The sequence below is a fragment of the Aricia agestis genome, chromosome 4, assembly GCF_905147365.1.
Source record: "Aricia agestis chromosome 4, ilAriAges1.1, whole genome shotgun sequence".
In the NCBI taxonomy this organism is placed as follows: domain Eukaryota; kingdom Metazoa; phylum Arthropoda; class Insecta; order Lepidoptera; family Lycaenidae; genus Aricia; species Aricia agestis.
The window spans coordinates 806,590-831,972 of NC_056409.1; the positions used below are offsets into that span (position 1 = coordinate 806,590).

The following is a 25,383-nucleotide window of genomic DNA, read 5'->3' on the forward strand; positions in this document are numbered from 1 at the left end:
GGAAGAAGGATTACAAGATGATGATGATGGGCCAGCATCTAGAGACTCTGAGGAAGTTTTCACTTTCATGGCATTGAGGAAATTTGTTCCAACAAAGAGAATGCATGCTATGCTGGCTCAATACAAGAAAGAAGTAAAAACAGATAGAGTAGGGACAATAGGCAAGTACCTATTGACATATTCACTTGATTGAGCATTGAATTGGTTTCACAACTTAAATTGCCAATAATGATTTATTTTATACTTGCATGAAAAAAAAACACGTTTCACTTATTTTGACTCGATAGTTATATTTTTCAAAATTATGAATCTTTCTGGGCTTTTCAACAAATATCTGTTACTATTATTATTGAGTTACTATCATTAAATAACTTGCTACTACAATCACACACTTTATAAAATAATGGCTAAAGGAAATATTAGTATTGTATTTAATTTTTAAGTAATCATCAAAAACATTTTTGGGACCTTTACATTCGTGCGTTGCGTGGAGGATAGCGGTGTGTGTAGGCGGAGCTAGCGTTTTGACAGTAGGCTCTTAAGACTATTATATATTTATAGATTGTATTGTTTACTTACATACTTTTGTTTTCAGTATAAAAATAATACACTATACCTTTATTTGGCTTTATATTTATTATATTACCTACTTGTGCTTACCGTCATAATATCATACTTAAAATATTGTATTATATTCGATAAATGTATTTGTTTATACTTAATCAGATTATTATAATCCTAATTGATTTTAAAATATCTATAGAAGTTATACTTTTTTTGTGTGAGTTTAATTTTTATATAAGTAAAATAAACATCCATATTATTATATTTTATAAACTATTAGATGACCTTCGTATCACATCCCTCCTAATATAAACCTTCCCTGGACTTCCACCGTCCACGAATAAAGGTGCCCACACACGTACAATTTGTCGTTCGATTTTAACATCAAGGAGATAAATCGTTACGATTATAATTGTCCCGTGTATGGCTACCTTAAGACTAAAATTAGCCAAACCGTTCCCGAGTTTTTACGAGACTAACAAAATTGAAAATGCATTTTTATTTATTTTTATAAATACAATATAATAAACATAATTTTTATGCATAACTTAATATTTTTAACAACAATTTGAAGTATTTTATACATACGGTTGATTTTACTGATAAGTATACCTAAATTGAGAGCCTGTTAAGTCAAACTTATATTTCCCCTTATGTGAGACGTTGTTAATCGCATCTTTTTTATGAAATAAGGGGGCAAACGAGCAAACGGGTCACCTGATGGAAAGCAACATCCGTCGCCCATGGACACACACAACATCAGAAGAGCTGCAGGTGCGTCGCCGGCCTTCTAAGAGAGAATAGGTTTACAGGGTAGGGGGAAGTAGGGAAGGGAAGGGAAGGGTAGGGGATTGGGCCTCCGGTAAACTCACTCAGCGCAAGCGCTGTTTCACGCCGGTTTTCCCCGTGAGTCGAGCCGGCCCATTCGTGCCGAAGCATGGCTCTACCACGTAAAAAAATCTTAACAACACACTAAAAACGTCTCACATAAAAACGTTTATCAATGCTCCTTAACCTAAGATTAAAAGTTAAAACTAATCTGCATAATATTTACATGAAAGCAGAAAGCTTGTCTGTGGTACCTGATTTGCTATTGATAAGTAATTACTAATTGTGGTACTTCTTTTCAAAGTCAAAGATTATTCTGTCCTATTTCTTCAAGTTGCTGATATACATTTTACATTTTATATCGTGGTACCTATTTTGACATTAATGAAAATAATTTGTGGTACATTTTGAAAATGTTAAGCTATTATATTGTTCTGTTTTTCCATTGCTTTTCTACTTTTAATTGCTTGTATTCTTTTGCTTTCCCTTTTTATTATTGTTGGTACCGGTTTTTCTATTATGGTAATTTTTGGTACCTGTTTTTCTTTGCTGGTATGTTGTGGTACCTGTTTTTCTTCACCGGTATCCTGTGGTAGCTGTCATCAGAAATGCTTCTGTTCCTCCGGTTTGACGACTCCCATCTCCTGAAGGAGTGCCTCGAGGCCTTCAGGCATGCGGCCCTGGTCGAGTTCCTGGTTCCATTTGTAGTACTGAAAATTGAAGAAATATAATTTACTGGGATGTCAATATAAGGAGTTTCAAATGTTGCAATATTGCCAAGTAATTAAACTTTTTCAAATTGTGAGTTGAGTTCCTCCTGATACTTAAAATTTTCGCCGTTCATGGCTTTCGCTATCTCACTCACACGGCGAAACATTTAAGCATTTTTTCCGAAATAAAGCCGAAATATTTGTACAAGTATGAACGACTCTGAGTCGACGAGCCGTTCGACAAATGGGCGATGGATCAGCCTCAGACTTGATCAGACCTATAGCAGACCTATGCTTCGGCATGAATAAATAAAATAAGACTAAGAGGTTAAGCTAAAGGGTAATTTGTTTTTTACCATTTCCCATCCCCCATATTGCTATCAATTTACACACCCCTTCCCACCCCAGAGTAACCTAATATATAAAATTATCGTGTCACAGTGTTTGTGTGCGAACTCCTCCAGAACGGCTGAACCGATTTTTATGAAATTTTGTATGTATGTCGCAACAGGTTAAAATAGCCGTTCAAACAGCTAGCCCTTTGACTGAACAACGCCATTCAATCACACGTCCAACTTTTTAATTGAATATTTCAGTCACTCCAAGCGATCAACACTACAACTGATTCAAAAGCAGCCGTTTGATTGAATTAGTTCAGCGCTCACCACCGCGGCGCTAGGTGCGTTTTGTTTACAATATGGCGTCAACTAGTCGGTATTTTGTGATTGTAATTCAGATATTTTTCGTAAATATACGTTACAACTGTTATTAAAGTGATAGAAATTATGGTGGCACATACGAGTGAATCAAAATTTAAAGGAGAGGAAAGAAAAAAAAATTCGAGGAGAAATTACGTTATTATGAAATGCATCACCAAGGTATTTATTGCAATTGTGTTCAAAATGAGTTAGAATACAATTTCTTCTACTTGTTATCATCGTTAGCGTCGTCTAGCTGTATAGTCTAAGCGATAAGTTGAGAATGGCGAAATATAGAGATAAGGGTCATAAAAATACGTGCGATAGCTCATTAGATTCGGGAAGATGTCTAGAAAAATGTGTCGGAAGCGTGTATTAGCACACAAAAAATTGCAAAAGTTATAAGCAAATTAGGTTGCAAAAAAAAGGTATTATGTTTTTTGTTAAAAACTCTGTAACTATTAACATTTAAGAAATTAAAAAAAAAAGATTCTTAAGGAAGAGGAAATTTCCATTAAAAAATCCCAACTCCCGGAATTTTATCTCTATTATTTATAATTCTAATTTAACGCTGAAAGTAAGCCTCCGCGCGGCATTTTTAGGTAGTGCGCGCGGCTTCAAAACCGAGCACGTCACACTGATAATTTTTTTAAAGGTATTAAATATTAATTTAAAAATTTCAAAAAGTTATGGTGTATTCCGAACACTTCAAAGAATTTTCTCCCGTTGGAAATTTAACTTAAAGTTAATTTTTCAACAAATTAGACAAATGTTAACTAACGAAATTTTTTCGAACTTCCGTCCTCATTGTACTTTAAAAAAATGTTTAAATAATTTTCGTAAAAATTTTTCACTTCGTGGAGCCCTTGATATAAACATACTTAACAAGATCACGCCATAAAAGTTAAAAAAAATTTAATACTTTGTTTATAATAATTTTTTAACTTGAACAAAAAACTAGAAATCCAAGTAATATTGTAAAAAAAAATTTTGATTCATTTATTATCACGCAATTGTTTTCATATCAATAAAGGACATACAATGTATTAACTTAAAAAAAAAAATTTTACCGCCATTTGCTAATAAAAAAATTATAAACCAATGGACTGTTTCGATGCTTTTTTTTCTTACCTTTATTCTCTTGAAAATATTATGATTTTCAGAAACAAAATTTTTTCTTAATAACAATATTTTATTGTTTATTATCGTTTTTTTTTAATGTTTCTATGTTTTAAATTATTAGTTTAGAAAAAATTTTCCTCTCGAAAATCATGATTAACCGTCCTCAATATGGTTACAAAAGCAAAAATTTTTTATCAACAATTTCATTGTTTATTAACTTAACAATTTGTTATAAAAAAATTCTTAACTTTTTTATATTCTTTTCTGAAACTCCTAAAAAATACAAAACGAACGATGTGCAACAAAGTGTAGAATTTTTTTTTGAAAAGGTGCAATAAAAAATTGAAAAAAAAAATCTGCTCTTTGTTGCACATCGTTCGTTTTGTATTTTTTAGGAGTTTCAGAAAAAGAATATAAAAACGTTCAGATTTTTTTTTATAACAAATTGTTATGTTGTATGTTATGTTAATAAACAATGAAATTGTTAATAAAAAAATTTTTGTTTTTGTAGACGTCTTCCCGAATCTAAATAGCTATCGCACGTATTTTTATGACCCTTATCTCTACATTTCGCCATTCTCAACTTATCGCTTAGACTAGTAGTGTTGAACGTTGCAGTCAACAAGTCGACTAAACGACGTATAGCCGTGTGATTGAATGGCGTTGTTCAGTCAAAGGGCTAGCTGTTTGATTGAAAGGCTATTTTAACCAGTGGACTGCGACAAGTACATTCGTTAGGCCTGAAAATAGGTTTTTAACTACTTTTATATTACTACTAGGAATAATTTATATGGCAAAACAACGTTTACTGGGTCACCTAGTATTACTATAATATAAATGTAGGTACCATATCGAGCTCCTTCCTCAGCGACATGACGGATCGCTCGCGGTCCGCCACCAGCTCCTCCAGGTACTGGTACCGCAACTTCTTGCGCGCGCGGCACTCCCGCGCCGACTGCCTGCTGCGCTCTGAATGGTGGAATATTAATGTTAGCAAAGTTTTAGCATAATATGTAGTACAGTTAACAAATAGCAAAGTATGTAAATGACATAGCCAACAAAAAGGATGGTAACAAATAAGATTAAAATAATATTTTCTTAAAATATGTATTTTGATGAGGTTTTGGGTCAAACGAGCAAACTGATTAGCTTAAGGAGAATAACAACCGACATAGTACCTAATAGTACCAACAAAATATTATAGTAACAAAAATATTGAGACTCTACAGCCAAAATTCTCTATAATTCATCTGCCATTCCCGACCTACCAGGAAGAGACAGCATGACTCACCCAGCTTCGCCTTCATATTCTGCTTGTTGAGCTGCACCTTTATCTAGTATCTGCTGCCCTTATCTACCAAGAACCACTCCCCGTACATCAGACAGAGACGGCACGACTCACCCAGCTTCGCCTTCATGTCCTGCTTGTCGAGCTGCGCCTTCCTGCCGGGTCTGCGGCCGCGCTTGCCCCCCTCCCGCCGCTCCACCTCCGCCGATGTGCCGGAACCGAACACCCCGCCCAGGGACTCCTGAAATAGACATTAGACACGTGACACACTTTAAACGCGTGACATATCAAGTTGGATGTAACTCGAAACTTGGTAAGTAACAGAAAATAGATGTCTATTGGCGTAAGAGTACCTATGCTGTACATTGTACAACTAAGGGCTAAGGCTTCTAACAGACGAACGGCACTTCGTCATATAAACTACTCTTAAAAACTTTGCAGAGCTTGCGCTCAATTGAGACTTGAGTCGCTACAAGACAGACTATAAAATGTAAGACAAAATATTTATTTACGTGCAGCGTGTGTGCATTTCCATGTGTATTGGATAGCAATGATTTGTCTTAAGACTGTCGTATATCAAGTGAGTAAGAGCCCTAATAAGAAGAGAAATGTCGATATCTTCCGGGGTAAAAGAAGATTGAAGTCAGCGTTTCGAATAAAAGTTATTGCTATATCATGTCCAAAAAATTTACATTGCTGGATTGTGCGGTGCATCGAAATTCATTTCTTATTTCACATTTCGCAAATATAAATGTTATAATATAGTAAAATCTACTGTCTCTTCTTTCAATCTTCGTTCAAAAATGTTCATTCAAGTAACAAGACCGCCCGCATGAGGCCCGAAAAACAATGGAGCTTTACGTCGTACTCATTTCAATGTTACGTGTTTTGATATCAAGCCTCAAGGTAACTTTTAGTTACTTCACTTGGCATTTATACTGTGCCAAGACTGTGCCTTATGTTAGCTATAAAGCGGCAGACGGGCCGGGCGGAGTAAACCTTGGGCGCCGGTCAACGACACCTGCACCGTACGCGAGTTGCGCCGCGGATTTTGCATGCCAAAGGTTTAGCGCATCTGTACAGCCTGTTATACATGGTGTATCGAAAAGACTTTAGGGTGTTTATGTGTTCCATAGAGTTTTTTGGAACAAGTAGAAGCGCTGACAGACCAAAATTTTTTTCACTTTTGTATGGGAAGCGCCCCAGCGCGGCGTCATGAATTTCCCCATACAAAAGTAGAAAAATTCGGTCTTTCAGCGCTGCTACTTTCACAATGAACTCTCTACAAGCACAGAATATATATAAGTAGTACCAACTACAAGGAACACATACACGCCCTGAAGTATTATCGATTAGTTTTGTACACCCTGTATACATTATACAATGTATAGGATACACGATACATATATTATCACTCTGTCTTGTTACACTTTGTTAGTTAAGACTTGTTATGTTATAAATCGTATTGTTATGTTATAAATTCCTAACGTCGATTCATTTCGGCAGACTTCAGCACGGTGTTTGCGTGCGTGCGACTAGACCTGACGTATGCGAATTATAATGGGCATTGTCCAAAAAAAATCACATGTACTTTTTATATTTTTTTTCGTTCAAATAGGGTATTTTAAGAATATAAATTAAATAATTTTGAAATTCATTGGCTAGTTTTTTTCTCAATAAATTTTTAAAGTTTCGCTCTGACGTCATCATCGGCGGCCAATAATTGACCTCTGCAGTATGTTTTTTTCCTTTCAATCTTATTTATAATGGCTGGTTCGTCAAATGCAAGTTCTCATTATGTGAAAGCTGATACGAGAAGCTTACCAAAAGTTCGAAACGTAATGTTGGTCGAATTTATTGTTAACTAGCTGTTGCCCGCGACTTCGTCCGCGTGGACTTCAGTTTATAGTACTTTATAGCGCGCGATGTCAACAAAATTGGTGTCAAAAGCTTTTATAAAAAAACCCTGGTACCCCTTAAATCAATACAGCTGTGCAGTGTGCACACAATAAGTATTTCATTTTTTTATATTAAACTTTATATTTTATGCCAAATTTTAAAGCTTATTTAGCCCTCCGATTACACAACTTTACCCATAAACTATTTATCATTGATAGATTTAAGGTTACGTCACTGCACAGATAAAGTACTGAGTTATTTAATACCGTAGAATAGATATAACAATCGAAAAAAATCGAAACTTAAATGTAAGATGATACCACGTCTTATAGGAAGACTTTTGAGCAAGCGTCAGCGCGATGTAGAAGACGCACGGCGCCATCTATTATGAATTGTTGGAACTAACTTAATTTGAACAAATTTACGCATTTTCACCCCCTTACAACCCTTTTTTCCAGTAAAAAAAGTAGCCTATGTCCTTTCTCAGGCTTTAGACTATCTGTATACAAAATTTCATTACCATCGGTTCGGTAGTTTTGGCGTTTGGCGTGAAAGCGAGACTGACAGACAGACAGACAGACAAAGATACTTTCGCATTTATAATATTAGTATAGATTATGTGCACACTGCACAGCTGTTGGGTATTTTGATTAATTAAGGGCCGCGCTACACCGGAATGGCAGCGGCGAGGCGAGCACTTTCAGCGCTGCCATTCCGGTGTAACGCGGCCCTAAGAGGGGTACCACTTACCAGGGTTTTAAAAAGTTTTTAAATTTGACACAAATTTTGTTGACACCGCGCGCTATAAACTAAAGTCCACGCGGACGAAGTCGCGGGCAACAGCTAGTTAGTTAATATTAACGTGTATAACAATCGAAAGAATCGTAAAACCTACCTCAACATGGTACCACCTCTTATAGAAATACGCATGAGCAAGCAATAGCGCGATCTAGGGGACTCTTGGCGCCATCTGTTTTGAGTTTTTTGGAACTAAGTTAATTTAACCAAATTTACGCATTTTCACCCCCTTACAACCCCTTTTTCCAGTTAAAAAGTAGCCTATGTCCTTTCTCAAGCTTTAGACTATCTGTGTACAAAATTTCATTACAATCGGTTCAGTAGTTTTGGCGCTGTTGTTTTTGAATTTGATGTCTAAGTTGGTAGGTGAGTTATTAGTTAATAACGTGTATAACAATCGAAAGAATCGAAAAATCTAGCTCAATATGGTACCACCTCTTATAGAAATACGTATGAGCAAGCAATAGCGCGATCTAGGGGACTCTTGGCGCCATCTGTTTTAAGTTTTTGGAACTAAGTTAATTTGACCAAATTTACGCATTTTCACCCCCTTACAACCCCTTTTTCCAGTTAAAAAGTAGCCTATGTCCTTTCTCAGGCTTTAGACTATCTGTGTACAAAATTTCATTACTATCGGTTCAGTAGTTTTGGCGTGAAAGCGAGACAGACAGACAGACAGACAGAGATACTTTCGCATTTATAATATTAGTATAGATAATATTCTAACGTATTAAAAACTATAAACAAAAACATACTAACTAATAAGTATGATTAGTTCTATGTTACAATAAAGTAAAAAATAAAACGCCATCTGTTGAATCGTATTAGAACTAAAATGTTCATTCCATCGATATATTTCTGGATTTTTTATAATATTATACATAAAATATGTTTAAGATTTTTGAAATTTTATTTTAATACACATCCAAGACCCAGGAAAATTGAAAACTTTTTGTTCCGCCTGCGGGACTCGAACCCAGGACCCCCGGGATGAGCGCTGGCCACGCGCAATGCGAATTCATTTTCATCGAAATTTTCATGGAAATAAGATATTTTCCCACATCAAAATGTAGCCTATGTCCTTTCTCAGACTCTAGAATAACTGTATACAAAATTTCATTGCAATCGGTTCAGTAGTTTTGGCGTGAAAGCAAGACAGACAGACAGACAGACAGACAGACAGAGATACTTTCGCATTTATAATATTAGTATGGATTAAACATCATATTCTAACGTATTAAAAACTATAAACAAAAACATACTAACTAATAAGTATGATTAGTTCTATGTTGCAATAAAGTAAAAAATAAAACGCCATCTGTTGAATCGTATTAGAACTAAAATGTTCATTCCATCGATATATTTCTGGATTTTTTATAATATTATACATAAAATATGTTTAAGATTTTTGAAATTTTATTTTAATACACATCCAAGACCCAGGAAAATTGAAAACTTTTTGTTCCGCCTGCGGGACTCGAACCCAGGACCCCCGGGATGAGCGCTGGCCACGCGCAATGCGAATTCATTTTCATCGAAATTTTCATGGAAATAAGATATTTTCCCACATCAAAATGTAGCCTATGTCCTTTCTCAGACTCTAGAATAACTGTATACAAAATTTCATTGCAATCGGTTCAGTAGTTTTGGCGTGAAAGCAAGACAGACAGACAGACAGACAGACAGACAGAGATACTTTCGCATTTATAATATTAGTATGGATTAAACATCATATTCTAACGTATTAAAAACTATAAACAAAAACATACTAACTAATAAGTATGATTAGTTCTATGTTGCAATAAAGTAAAAAATAAAACGCCATCTGTTGAATCGTATTAGAACTAAAATGTTCATTCCATCGATATATTTCTGGATTTTTTATAATATTATACATAAAATATGTTTAAGATTTTTGAAATTTTATTTTAATACACATCCAAGACCCAGGAAAATTGAAAACTTTTTGTTCCGCCTGCGGGACTCGAACCCAGGACCCCCGGGACGAGCGCTGGCCACGCGCAATGCGAATTCATTTTCATCGAAATTTTCATGGAAATAAGATATTTTCCCACATCAAAATGTAGCCTATGTCCTTTCTCAGACTCTAGAATAACTGTATACAAAATTTCATTGCAATCGATTCAGTAGTTTTGGCGTGAAAGCAAGACAGACAGACAGACAGACAGACAGACAGAGATACTTTCGCATTTATAATATTAGTATGGATTAGTATGGATTTAACGCCATTGAAGGTCAAACAAAGGTTAAACATATTTGTTCAAAAATATAAGTAACTAATGGGTATTTTTTCGTTTATATACAGAAAAACGATCACTGACCTTATTCCTCGAAATGTTTTTGTAATAAGCAAAATTAAAAAAAAATGGACAATCCCCATTGCATAAGTTAATGAAAAATGCTATGCCACACGTAGGTATTTTTTTCAACTAGTCAAGTGTACACGATTTCGTTTAAATCCTATTTGCAATTGAAACAGATTTCTTCTATTTATACATAATAAAATACGTAAATATGAATATATTTTTCAAAACTGGCAACTTCTGAAGTCATTTCCAAAGTTAGGCTTATGAGGCTTATCAAGCGCCTCATAAAATCAAAATAAATTACAACTATCCATATTATACTTACTTATACTAGTAATCCATACTAATATTATTAATGCGAAAATGTGTCTGTCTGTCTGTTACATCTTCACGCCCAAACCGCTGAACTGATTTGACTGAAATTTGGCATGGAGATACTTTGAGAATCGGGAAAGGACATAGGATACTTTTGGTCCCAAAAAATGCACGGTTCCCGGGCGATAAACGAGTTATGGCGCAACGGAGTTGCGGGCGTCATCCACTGGAATAATAATATATTCGTACAAAATATGCGTCATTACTCATTATGTTATTTTAGAACGCCGGTCCATTATCAATACACATAAAATTATCTCACAAATGTTGTTAGGGCGACCAACAATGTAGAGAAACATTGACCCGTTACAGGGATGCATTATAATAATAATAGCTCACACACCGGTTTCGGTGACGGTGGCCGGTTTCATTGAAACCAGGCCAGCTACGCAGGAGTAATTTTATAGTGCCCAAGTGTGAGCGCAGTACACAAGAGCACTCTCTATTCCTTTACTCTCATAACCCAGTGGGACGGAAGACCGACACGACCTGCGAGAGATCAGGCGCAGGACCGACATTTTACATGCCCATCCGACGCATGGATCATCTTACTTGTCAGACAATCAGGTGATAAGCCTGCATTGTCCTAGCCAAACTTGGAAATAACATGTTTCCAACGCGGGAATCGAACCCACGACCTCCGAGTCAAGAGCCGCGCTCTATACCACTGGACCACGGAGGCGTTATTTGGGATGCATTATGCTGCATTATGCACAAGTTTCACCACTTTCTGATAAAGTGCCGAATAGCTTTGTCCACACTGTGCCTTTTTCTGTTCGTCAAGTGTGGTCAACAGAGATACTTTGAATCCCGGGAAATGACATAGGATACTTTTTATCCCGGACAAATGTACGGTTCCCGCGCGATAAACTAGTTTTGACGCAACGGAGTTACGCCAAAACTCCTTTATCGCGCGAGTCTTATGCCCTTTCCCGGGACACCAAGTTGCATGACTTTCATCAAAATCAGGTCATCACAGACGTATACACTTTCGTATTTATAACTAAATTTCGTATATAATAATTATAATGTTAGTATGGATGTCTGTGCCTCGTTATTGTGATTCCTCACTAGTTGGTAGAGCTTGTCTACCTTTAAATGACGCGCCCCTCCACTTCATTAGTTGATGTAAGTAAATGAGAAATTTGGTACTGTAAATACGAGAGAGGGACGCGTCATTTTAATTTGGACGAGCTCTACCAAGTATCACGTACCAAATAATCCAAATATCAACAACTTTATCGCTCCCATCCCTACTGGCCAATACGCATGGCAACAAAAAAAGAAAACATCAGAGAGGGACAGACAGTCATCTCTTTCTGTCTCGATGCACTCGGTAAACCGGCTGCCCTTGCACGGCTCGCCGAATTAACATTACAATACCCTTCGTGACGCCCGATCATGCTACGCCATAACCCACTTTCCACGGTAAAAACATCAAAATGCGCCTTACAATTAATGTAATTAATTTATATCGCAAACATTGTTATAAAGCCTATGTAAACAAAGACGATAAATATTGATATAATAAGTTAAATAACAGAGTGTTGGTGATATAGACAATTACATTGGACTTTAATTAAAACTAGTACTTCTGCTCTACATAGAAGTTAGAGCCCATATACTGTACCTAGCATTGAAATATTTGCTACAACGTAGAGATCTCTATCTTTTATTTATCTAATGACTTTTTGACAAAAATCTCGAATAATTATTTGGTTCAAACAAGCAAATGAAGCAATACGCAGTCCCTAGCCTGTTTTACCTTTTAATTATTCTCTAGTATACTCTACTTAGTAAACAACATGATATTTGCCCTTCAATGTAGATATAGTATACTGTATAGTTCAAATATTATCGGTAGATAAAGTACGATTGCATCGGCCAAATCAATATAATATACTAAAAATATACAGTACCGTACGTAAGTTGTGAAAGTTTCCCCATGACAAGAAATGCGCGTTTACTTTGGCAAAAGAATGCCGCATTTTAAAACTGCGTAATACGTTTCGTTTCCATTTGACTGACGAGGACGGGGGAAAACTGAGTTTATATTTAATTTGGATCTAAATTATTCAATTAAAGACTATGTAAAACATCTGCTGCGCATCTCGCTAACACACAAACGGAGTTTTTTGACATAACAGTGAAAGTCGGACATGCATTATTATTATCAATAGTTGTAGTTTTGTTTATTAGTTGTAACTTGTAGTACGTTATTATTTATAATGAAATTATTAAACTAATTGTTAATATCATTATTTATGTATTTCAACATTTTCATCGACAACTTTATGCGAATAATACGAGTGTCATCAAAACAAAACAGCGTAAACTTATCGTGTGTAGCAACAAAAACAATATTTAGTGTGGAAAAACAAAGTTGCATGCGATGATAAACATATACGCATTAGCGTCCTCGTCGGCTAGCAACAGTCGCCGGGGTATTGCGTCGCAGCTGCGGCGTAGTAACTCAATACATAACCTCAAAACGCAATATCACAAACGCGACACATCTCCACCTCGATAGCCGCACAATATATATTTTATTTATAAATTTACTTACGGTTTAGAGCAGCGAGGCCGTCTGCCGCACGCCACGTCCGTACACAAACTGAGGCGAAATGCAGGGAACGAGCATTCGTAAACTTTTTTTCATTGATATCTAGCGCCGGTATGAGCGTTCTGTATTTGATACAGTATATTGTACGCCGTTTGGTGTATGTCGCAACGTGTGAAGTCCGTCCCACCTTGTGTCGGTCTGACCTTATCGACTGCACCGAGCGACTGCAGTATACTTGTGTTGTTGTCGCAGGTGAACATCGAACACCGGGCAAAACGCGAACCGCCCAAACTTAAAGTGCCCATTCACTGCAGGACTGCATGGCAGTCCTGCAGTGAATAGGCCTCACTGATTGGTTTACACTAGGTGTTTCCGGCCGGCAACACCGAGTGTGGACCAATCAGTGAGGCCCATTCACGGCAGGACTGTCGTGCAGTCCTGCCGTGAATGGGCCCTTTTAGAGCGCGTATGGCGCAGATCAAACTCTACCAAAAATTTTCAACTTTTCAAGCTTTCACTAAAGAGTAAAGCTAATTACGTAAGTTTGTGACATTATCAATAAATTATTATTACCGAAGATCACTATTTATTAGTAACTTCTTAAATCTAAACTATCGAAAAACACGCATAATGTCCAAATTCTATAAACTCTATGATAAAAACAAATCCCAAACCTTATGCACATTTTCCTGCAAGTTGTTGGTAAACAAGTTTCAGTGACGAGTTACAGGAAATTGTTATCGAATTACCAGTAATTAGTAACCTACAGCCCCGGTTATAATGAGGACAATGTATCCCCATAATCCTCTATTCAAACATGAATAGCTTATCACGTTGAAATCTGCTCTACACAAGAGTTAATTAGTCCTCTTGTTCAATTTACTACTGTAAAATGCTCTGTAAAATGTTTACATCTATTTAATTTCTTTATTTATTTCTGCAGCCTTTCAAGTATAGTAACTTTCCTTTCCAAGGGTAGTTTTGTCTTATGCAAAGTTTGAAATTCGATACACACTCTGCTCCTACTAAAAACCTCAACATTGATTATACGTAAACGTATAATACGTAAATAAATAAGACGTAAATAATGCAATATCACTGGCAATAAACAAGCATAATCCAGGCACTTTTTTAAATTATCAGTTTCGATTAGTGACTGCAACAATAGAAAATGCGTCTCTTTGAAGTGCGTAATATTGTTATGAGCTGCAGCGTACGGCCTACGTGTTTGTATTACACTGTGTAGACTGTAGGGTATTCAGTGTTATTTTGCTCCGACTGAACCTTTATGCCAACAATATAAGGGTTACTGTCATATAGGTCACTAAACCTAATGGCCCGCCAGACAAACCAGCCAGCCTAGCAGGACGTTTGCATAAAAATACCAGAATTATATTGAGGACATCGCGTCTCAACTCTCAATAGGCTTACTAATGGGTTCGACAAATTATAAACTAGAGTATCTAGACCAGGGGTCACCAAATGGCGGTCCGCATCCGGACCGCATTGCATATTGCATTTTTTAGAGGACGCTTTTTTTATTTTTGGGGCATGTAGGGAAGGAGGGGGGGTCAATAGAAGCTTAACCTCAAGTTTGTGGGGTCGCCACTCTTGTCCCCCGGCCGCCATCTTGGAAAAAGGGGTGACAACACTATTTTCGCGATACCATGGAAACTATACGTCTCTACAAAAAATTTGTGAAATGCCTTTGCCTACGAATATGTTTATTAAATATAACTTTTAACCTAAATTACCTAAATAAAAAAATTAAATATAAGCAAAAAGTGAGAAAAAATTATGTTATAACTGTATGTTACGCCAGAACAGTGGAGGCATACTGTAGAGCATTTTAGGCCTGCTTTTCTGCAGCCACACATGCTTCCACAGTTTTCTTTGTATCTGCAGAAAATTAATTTCATGAGATCAGGGAGTGCTGGAGGCTTGGAAGTTTGTATTGGTATCCAAATGTTTACAGCATGCTTTTTCCAGCTCCAATCTTCAGGATATCTTTCGAGCCACGACTGGATCTGATGATATATTCGGAGACTGTGAAAATGAGCAGCATCTTCTGTTGGAGGCAGCGATGATACATTAAATGAATTTTTAGTCATTGTCTTGGCAAATCTTTTGTATCGCAAGCAGTCTAGTGATTCGTCTTTATTACCGCCGCGCCGTATAAAGCTACTAAACAACGTTCACCAACAAGATCGACTTCCTCACTCGGGAACAGCGCGGTACCACTAGCTAATTCAGGTCAGACATAATGTTTTTGTAAAATGTATTTAAAAAAGTTATATACAAAAAAGAAAATAATAAAATCTCCCACTTTTTTGCTTATAACTTTTTTAGTTTTTAATTTAGAGTAAAAAGTTATATAAACATATTTGTAGGCAAAATAATTTGTAACAAATTACGATTTTACAAATTTTTTGCAAGACGTAGGTATAGTTTCCCAGGTATCGCGAATTTTATTTATTTTTTTGTAATAAGGGGGCAAACGAGCAAACGGGTCACCTGATGGAAAGCAACTTCCGTCGCCCATGAATACTCACAGCACCAGAAGAGCTGTAGGAGCATTGCCGCCTGCCGGCCTTTTTAGAGGAAATAGGGTAATAGGGTAGGGGATGGTAGGGGAGGGAAATTGGGCCTTGGTGTTGTCACCCCTTTTTTCAAGACTACGACCGGGGGACAAGGGTGGCGACCCCACAAAATTGAGTTTAAGCTTCTATTGACCCCCTCCACATGTCCCAAAAATAAAATTGCGTCCTCTAAAAAATGCAAAGCTCATGTAACATTTCAATGGACTAAATAGCTTGTACCAATATTAATTTCACTCCAAACTTCAGAGAGATAATTAGCTACAAAAATGGTCACATTTCTGACTAATAACATTATGTAAAAAAGGTCATTTCTTTTCTTAAAATGAAGAGAGAACCCCGAGAGAAACTTATAGGTGACCACTGGTCTAGACGTTCCGCAGTCCGCACGGCTTCGCCCGCGTAAATTAGGAATTTCAAAGACAAATTAGCCCACAAAAAAAGCCTATGATCCTTCACGTGCTCTACTTTTATCAGTGCCAAATATGAAATAACATAAAAATTGCTCGACAGTTACAGTAGTTCGTGAGATAAGCCCTGTCAAACGATTTTCCCCGTTTTTTCCACATTTTCATCTGTTTCTTCGCTCCTATTAGTCTTATCGTGATAATATACAGGGTGTAACAAAAATAAGTGATAATACTTTAGGGTGTATACATGTTCCTTGTAGAGAGTTCACTGTGAAAGTAGCAGCGCCGAAAGACCAAAAATTTTTTTCACTTTTGTATGGGGAAACTCGTGACGCTCGGGCCCTTGCCCATACAAAAGTGAAAAAAAAAATCGTCTTTCAGCGCTGCTACTTTCACAGTGAATTCTCTACAAGGAACACGTACACACCCTAAAGTATTATCACTTATTTTTGTTACACACTGTATACATATAATACATTATAGCCTTCCTCGATAAATTGTCTAACACTGAAAGAATTTTTAAAATCGGACCAGTAGTTAATACTTCCTGAGATTAGCGCGTTCAAACAAACAAACTCTTCAGCTTTATTGATTATCTTATCAAATTATTATAGATGCACATTTGTACAAAAGCCGGACTCCGGAGTCCTGGCACGTCATCAAAAATCTATCCCTCTTACAAAAAAATACTCACACACATGATTCGGTTTCGGTCGCCGTGCTCAAACTTCCGAATTAAACCTCCACCAACAATCCATCTTACAAAAAAAAACTCACGGTCTGGATATTTTTGTCTTGCTTAGGGTGGGTTGCACCAGAGGCGTGGTTAAAGTTAAAGTTATGGTCAAAGTTATGGTTATAGTTAAGGCTAACTTTAACTTTAACCTTAACATTGACCCATAAAGTTAATATACCTAGCGGAATAGAGAAACAAAGGCCTGAACAAGAGAGATGTCACTATCAGTAACACTGCGTGGTAAAAAGAGACGTGTGATACATGACAGCTGCACTCTTTTTTTGACGTCCAGTCGGCACGTGCCGCACGTTGACAATTTAATCTCATACTAATCATGTCCAATCATGCTTGTGTAAGTGTATACGTACACATATTTTTCACGCAGATGAAAACCAATTTTGGTTACGTTTGACAGCTCGAGATTGTTGCTCTATTCCACTAGGTATATTAACTTTATGCTTTGACCACAGAATTTGACAGATGACAGCTGGTCCGACAAGGCTTGAAATGAAAGTGGGCGGGGGCGCTGCTGGTAAAGGAGAACTGTCAAAAATGGCGTTTTTGTATGATGACAGCGTTAGTTCCTTTTTTCGCCACGTTCATTTAAAGCCTTGTCGAGCTGCTCAAGGTTATGGTTAAAAATGGCGTCCATTTTTTACTTTAACCAAAGATTTGACATTTTGCATTGTAGTTAAAGTTACAGTTATAGGTAAAGTACCTAAGTTGGTGCAACCCATCCTTAGAAAAGTCATATGACCGACAAAAACAACGGATCTTGAATAATAAAGGACTGCGTAAAATATATTATATTTTTAGTAAAAAAAGCTTGTTCATTTTTATTCAGAAGCCTAGCAGCCATTCTCTTCTCTAATAATTTTACATGTAATTTTTGTATTACCTACATTCTGAGCCAATACATAAACTATCTATGTTTATCTATCTATCTCTAGGACATGGTAGGCTGACTCGAGTTATTCTTCGCACCTTTACAATAGACAACTTTTCGTTTGGCCATGACAAGGGTCATTGGTACCAAGCCGTACTATACAAGTACAGCGCTTATAAGGTTATCCTCTTTGAAACCTTCGTTACTTTACAAACGTTAAGAATATTTTTTAATTCTTTTGAATATAAGCTAACTCCGCTCTGTCACTACTTAATATATATTCTGTGGCTCTGGTTTTAAAACGGTACTATTTTTAAATTGGATCCTAACTCTAAACAAAAGATACCAATACCAGTTTCGGACCCTGACGAAACAAAAAAGTAGCTGTACGAGCATGGGCGTACCGAGGGGGGGGGCAGCTGCCCCCCCCTGGATCATGTTGACGTTCCTACTAAGTATATTATCTAGTACTTTTATCTATAAAAATTAAAAATTAAGAACGTATTTTTGCCATTTGTTTGCAATACAATATTTTTACAACTAAAAAGTATTATTTTTTTATTCTTTATAAACACCTAGCTTATGAAAAATCTGATTTGCCCCCCCCCCCTGGCCCAGAACCTGGGTGATTTGCCCCCCCCCCCCTGGCACCAGAACCTGGGTAATTTGCCCCCCCCTGGCCCAGAACCTGGGTACGCCCATGTGTACGAGTAACTCTTTGGTTCGGTTGCTCTTTTTAATTAGTTCATCTCTGGGTTATATTCTAAGAAGAAATGAGTAGAAACCCATTGTAATTTATTGTATTTTTTAGCGACCGAAAAAGACAGAAAGATTTTAACGTGTCTGTTTGTGTGTGGCACCATAGCATATTAGCATCCAAACTGGTGGACCGTTGACTAATTTCGTTCCAGTTTTTTCCTTTGTAATCGAGTGTTCTTAGCAGATAAATTTGGATTTATCTATTTCATGAAAGCTATTTCCAGTTTAATTATTTTTAAGTCGTGCATTTTAATTCCTGACACATTGATTTAGTATTTGAAAGAAATCTTTCAAATATTACGTTGCTATTACTTAATACTTTTAAATTGTATAATTAAAATTGTTTTTACAATCAATCCACCATAAAATAAAGTCAGTATTGCAACTTTGGAAAAAAATAATGTCAAAATTTTGACCTACGTCAGTGGGCGCGCGGTGAGCAATTTGCCGCCCCGCGACACCTGATGGTAAGAACCTTAACTTTAAGCGGGCCCCCGTGTTCTGACAGCGTCCAGCTTTTCAGCACGCATAGCTAACGAGATTAGGGGCAGCTACCATAAAGCGCAAGACTAACGAGCTATTGTTTTACGAATTATTAACGATTTTTCAGCGCGGGCGGCAAAATGCTCCACACGCGCCCACTGACGTTTCGCGGAATAACGCGCCTACTCTAGGGTTAATATAACAGTTTTTGGGATTGTTTTTTTCTTAATTCAACGTTATAAAATTAAACCCTCAGAACTGGAAATTTTAAGTTATAAGTTAACAGATGGAGTAATTTTAATAGAGATCTTTGCTAACTGTCTCATTCAATCACGAATGAAAACTTTGGTTTTTACCCTAAGCTTTGAAAACAAATAAAGAGAGCGCAAGAGCGTTTAATTTTTAGGAGATCGCAGGCCTTACTACGAAAATCTCTCCGTTTGGTGACCGGACTATAGCTCGCTAATTTTCTTGCCATTGCTATACCATACCAACTACCATACATAATACATTATATCGTCATTCGTACGACTCTTGTCTTTGTGAGTCGAAAAAAATGAGTTAGTCATATTTTAGCGCAAACTTTGTAACTGCGCAATTTCGGCTTGCACGTAACAACGTATTACGTACCACATTTTTACCTACGTGAACGTGACGTATTAGAATGTCGCTAAAATTAGGTCTATAATAATTCTTATATTAATACGGCATTAGGTTTTCAACGATTAAACCGCAATCGATTATTTCCTAATTAGTAATTACCTACTATCTAAGAATATGAATATGTACAACAGAAAGCCACGGTGGAGGGTGAAGAGGTGAGTCTTTTGCCTAGCTATTCTGATTTTTTTTATAAATATAAATTAAAATGTTTTGCTTCTTTTAAAGAATACTTCGATGAGCGATCTAAACACAAGGGTATACGGTTCTCAGTTTCTAATTTAAGTAGGCAACAAATAGTCACTGCATGTAGATTGCGATCCGAACACATCCCTTGTAACAGATTTGGATTTTTAATGAGGAAAGTGGAGTCGCCCAACTGTGAGGAATGTGGTGTGCGGGATGATATCTACCACCGCTTGATGGAGTGTTCCCGGAACGCAAACTTAAGGGAAAAGCTGATTTTTGATTTTAAATTAATTAAATGTAATATTGGCATAAGTATCTCATAGCATTTTAGCAGAGCCTTCTTCTGATGCTGGTAGAATGCTATATAATTTTAGCTATAATTCGGAATAATTATAAATTGTTATATTTAGCATAAGGTACGATGGGATTGACATCGTCTTTCTGTACAAAAATCCCTTTAAAAAATAAAGATTAAAAAAAATGTACAACAGAACATAGAACCTAGACCTACTCCTTTTTTGGAAGTCGGTCAAAATCCAAGCAGTTAATTTCTTCTAAGAACCAATAACGCAGATCAGGATAAAAGTTAACCCTGGTTCAAATGTAAGTTTTTTTTTTCATTTTTATGTTGAAACTAGCTGTCCCGGTGAACTTCGTGTCACTTTAAAACCTTCCCTGGACTTCTACAAATATTTTAAGACTAAAATTAGCCCAATCTGTTCAGCCGTTTTCGAGTTTTAGCGTTACTAACATAATTAAAAATCCATTTTTATATATATACTAGCTGTCCCGGTGAACTTCGTGTCACTTTAAAACCTTCCCTGGACTTCTACGAATATTTTAAGACTAAAATCAGCCTAATCCGTTTAGCTGTTTTCGAGTTTTAGCGCGACTAACACATTTGAAAATCCATTTTTATATTTAAGATAGATAGTTAATGTAAGAGACAATAAGATATTTAACTTAGTGTACAATTTTGCTATAATATTGTTTCTAATAAGGAGTGGATTAAGACGTCCAGACTCCAGTTATACGCTTAACATAGCCAATGGAAAAAGCTTCGTGTGATTTTCTCCCTAAAATCTCTAAAATCTGATAGTATTTCTATTCTTTCGCAGTTCTATTTTCTACTGTGTTCATAGTTATTACTAGGAGAATTAATATCCAGACGATATTTTATAAGTTTACCATATTTTATTTTCTATGATCGACTGCTTTAAGTTCGCACATCTAATGCGTTAAGCTGATTCTCCTTATTGTGAAATGTGTGGAAAGCCAGAAGATGTGCAACACGTTTTGGTGGAATGTGTCCGAAATCCGAATATACTCATAAAAGCAATTAGCTATTCGATTTAATTAAAGTACCTCTAATGAATATGGGTAATGGGTATATTTAATGAAATATTGGCTGAACCGGATTCTGTATATGCAAAAATTATTGTACTCCTTTATTATAAGAAGTTAGTTTTACGTTAATTTACTAGCAGTATTTCATTTCATAATAAATCAGCCAAGTGCGAGTTGGACTGGCCCATGAAGGGGAACCCTTTTACTTTGGAAGTAGGGAATTCAATCCCGGTATTTGCGGGATTGAACCATCACAATCCCACTGGATCCCGGTATTTGCGGGATCCCGCAGGTTGATTTTAAACTTTTAAAATAAATTATAATGATACTTGATATACCCCGTTTTATGCTCAGAAAGTCAAAGAAAACAAACTATGTGGAACACTTTTTTTACAGGGGTTTTAAAAAAAATGTTTTCTTTTATTAATAAAAATAAAAGAAAACTATTTTTTATATGTCTAGTGTCTAATCGTAATAATAATAGTTAAAAAAAACTAAAAAAAACTCACTTATTTATTTTCATCTTATTAAGTTTTTTTTTAAATATAGACATAAAATTGAAGTCAAAGAGTCCGCTACATACATACAGCCCAAACTTATAAAAGTATGTTAAAAAAGTTTAAAAAGGTATTAATTTTGTGTCATCTGCCAAACGGCTCCTGATATACCAGGTGAAAAAGTTAGCTCAGCTTCCATGCTGGTTGGTACAATTGTCATTAAAAGTTAATTGAAGGTAAATAATTGTTTAGTGGGCTGCTAGTAGCCAGTTCACGCACCTCCGCCTGCAGAGTTACACGTATGAATCACGCTTCTTTGTAATCCCGCCGGTCCCGCGGGATCCCGCTAAATTTTCGACCGGGATTTGTCCCGCAAAATGCATGCGGGATCCCGGTATTTCGGGATCCCGGTATCCCGGTATTGCATTCCCTACTTTGGAAGAGTCTCTCTCGCAAACTATTCAGTGAGTCCAACTCGCACTTCGCCGATTAATTTTTTTCTAACCTGAATAGTATTCAGGTTAGAAAAAAATGATATTAGAAACCTCAATAATATTATGATTTTTGCAGACCTATCCATAGATACCTATTAGATGTTTTTTTTGTTTCAGTTGCCTTATGCCTACCTATGGGGACCCCTTAAATTTTCAATATTTTTTTCCATTTTTGTATTAAAATCTTAATGCGGTTTACAGACTACATCTACTTACCAAGTTTCAATAGTATAGCTCCTATAGTTTCGCAGAAAAGTTGCTGTGACATACGGACGGACAGACAGACATGACGAATCTATAAGGGTTCCGTTTTTTGCCATTTGGCTACGGAACCCTAAAAACTAGTCTCAGTCAGGACAGACTACACACAAAAGAATTCATTTATTTAATTTTAAGGTAATTTTTCTTCGCCCTACGATCTCGAGTATCAAGCATGGCGTTGGAATTTAGGAATTCTAATTTCTAACTTTATGCTCTAACTCAACAGATTCTTTAAAATAGAATAAAATAACTGTAATGAGTCTACTGTCAGATGCAGATGTCATCTGACTGTGGTTTAAGGCTTATGGTACAGTTGGAAGCCAGCTACAATATGAAGTTGCATCAGACGAGGTGTTGTCGCGACTTGGACAAGTCATTTCTATGTATTTCTATGAATGTGTCGCCAGATTCGTGTCGCTAGCTGCGCATTTTTGCGCGGAATTTCATAGAAATACATACAAACCAATAGTGTCGCGACGACACGTCGTCTGTTGTTGCTTCATGTCGCCCGCTGCCAACCGGCACCTGCCTATAACCTGCCTATAAAGGGGCAGGTTATAATAATCCATCATACAGTACAATATTATACTTTTTTATATTTTTAAACATAATTATTACTAAGGAAATAGGAATCTTTTTTTTTTTTTTATTCATCTATCACTCATTTCAATCATTTTAGTCTTGAATCTTGATTCAAGACCATAACTCCTAAGTCAGAAGAAGAGCGAATTTATTTTCACAGATGCTGATTACAGCTCCATCTGTGTTTCACACTGACAAACTCATTCGTCAAGTTTACGTAAACTCAACCAGATGGCGCTATAGTACACATTCAATTCATAAAATTGTTTTTGTTATCACTTCCTGAATATAGATCTTTCATTCACAAATATGCATAAAAATATATTTTAGTCACACATGTTACATAACCTAAACACATGTGATTTTTATAGAGTAATTAAACACAAATTCTTAATTTGCTTCATATTTAAATTATTATTAATTTGGGAAAAACATTCTGTCAGTATTGAGAAATCTAAAATAAATCAAATGAAGGCTAGAAGTAAAGAAACTTAAGCTATTTGTAATTATAAACTACAAAAAAACATTGTTGTTGGTAAATAAAGTAGGGATGAGTAGGTATGATAATTGCGGCAAAGTAAACTACTAAGGTGTTTGAATTCTTATACCATGACCGCAGTAGACACCATTACACCATTTTCAAGATTCGTAAACATTTGAATGGGGAATCTTTCAAAATAATCTAAGATATAATAAGAATCTAGAATCTAGATCAGTGTTTCCAAACCTTTTTCAGCCACGGACCCCTAGGAAGTCAAGCACAGTTTTCACGGACCCCCTTAATAAACAGCAGAAAAAATCGGATCATGTGTGGTCCAGAGATGACACCGCGGACCTCTATACATATACTCTCACTAACACCACAGGATGGGAAACATTAATCTAGATCGTACTGGCTTTTCCAGAAATTATACTTTTATTTTTTAATGAAGAAACCGACAGCACGATAAATGTTAAATTAAAATCCGATTTCTTAGACTTTTCTGTTTCTTACTGTAAAGGTTTTTTTTCCTTAGATCAGGCACCACTGTTTGTTTACCAACAAAGAGGCACCTACAAACTTTCATTGTAAAGATTGATAAATTTGCTTTGTCATTGATATAATAGATATGATGACATTATCAATGTTATTGTGCAACAATCAATAAATACTTATTAATCTATTCAAAAATACTTAAGAGAATTGTTATACTTACATAAAAAAGCTTTTTAACATATTGTTAGTGCAAGATATAAACTTAAAATAGATTATTTTGTGGTTTTCTTGCAAGGACTACGCTAGTTCATAAATATACAAAGCATTTTATGGGCTTGTTTACAATTTATGACAAAGAAAAATGTGACTTACATTCTGGGACTCCTCTTCTAAAACAGCCATAGCTTCGAAATCAATATTCATTTTTACACTTTACGTTAACAGAATGAAATTCGAGATATATCAATTCCAAATAGTAATAAACGACTTTAATTTTATAACAAAACCACTTTTAGCTAAATGTATTGTTTACAAACTGGCAAGGTCATTTGACATATTTTGGTAGAGCACTAGTAGGTAGGTAGCACGTCATACGTGACGTTTACAGGCTTATTGATTTTTGTTATCTATTTCCTATACCAGCTTCCTTGTCAAGTTTGAACTATCAACTATACATTTGGCTATAAAATAAGATCGCCAAATTTCGTGTTTTAGTTTGAATAATATAAGATTTACCAATCCTATTTTCAGATAAAACCTTTTTTATTTCAACATATTTTATAGTTCAAACACTGGCAAAACCTATCATCTTCTATATGTAACTATGAGAAGAAATGTCAAATGGAGAATGTTTGTCATTGCTTCAGAGTTTAGTGTTGTTGTGACAGAAAGGCCCTTGTATTCAATATCAATTCGTAACAATCGAGTAACTCTCTGAGACTCTGAAATAGTAATTATGTAACACAGAACATTATCGACGAAGACTTCTGTGGCTCAGTTGGTGGGCTGTTGGGAGCTCAAGCCGGAGGTCGCGGGTTCGAATCCTGCCACGGAACAAAAAAGTTTTAAGTTCCTGGGTCATGGATGTGTATTAAATATGTGTATCATATTATAATAAATATCTTAAATAAGTATATGTATAGTATAAAAGTAAAAGTATAAAAGTGCCTGGTACCTTTAACACAAGTCCTTCGGGTACTTAGCATAGGACCAGACTGACGAGGTGTGAAGCGTGAAGCGACCATAGATATTATTATATTATTATTATTATCATTAGTTTTCAAAGTTCCTTAATTTTCAAAGTTCCTGGGTTATGGATGTGTATTAAATATGTG

The 25,383-nt window shown here is 36.0% G+C and overlaps 1 protein-coding gene and 1 long non-coding RNA gene across 2 annotated transcripts; one reads left to right on the forward strand and one right to left on the reverse strand.

The window, feature by feature from the left end:
* Positions 1-1,480: 1,480 nt before the first annotated feature.
* Positions 1,481-24,658, reverse strand: LOC121725890 (REPTOR-binding partner). The gene is made up of 4 exons (XM_042113056.1): positions 24,422-24,658; positions 5,325-5,451; positions 4,770-4,891; positions 1,481-2,102 (listed from the first exon to the last, which is right to left on the reverse strand). The coding sequence occupies exons 1-4, from the start codon at positions 24,470-24,472 to the stop codon at positions 1,995-1,997; spliced, it is 408 nt and encodes a 135-aa protein (XP_041968990.1). The 5' UTR covers positions 24,473-24,658; the 3' UTR covers positions 1,481-1,994.
* On the forward strand, positions 2,187-15,095 carry LOC121725891. Its single transcript, XR_006035458.1, has 3 exons — positions 2,187-2,197; positions 7,328-7,334; positions 15,005-15,095. It is a non-coding gene; the product is annotated as an uncharacterized LOC121725891 (long non-coding RNA).
* Positions 24,659-25,383: the final 725 nt, after the last annotated feature.

Bases quoted from the DNA above. Each gene is read 5' to 3' on its own strand.
- LOC121725890 (XM_042113056.1), bottom strand. From the start codon at position 24,472: ATGAATATTGATTTCGAAGCTATGGCTGTTTTAGAAGAGGAGTCCCAG. The intron at 5,452-24,421 runs GTAAGTCACATT...TGTCTATTTCAG, and splicing joins TAGAAGAGGAGTCCCAGAAT to GAGTCCCTGGGCGGGGTGTT. The intron at 4,892-5,324 runs GTGAGTCGTGCC...TCCACCATTCAG, and splicing joins GGACATGAAGGCGAAGCTGG to AGCGCAGCAGGCAGTCGGCG.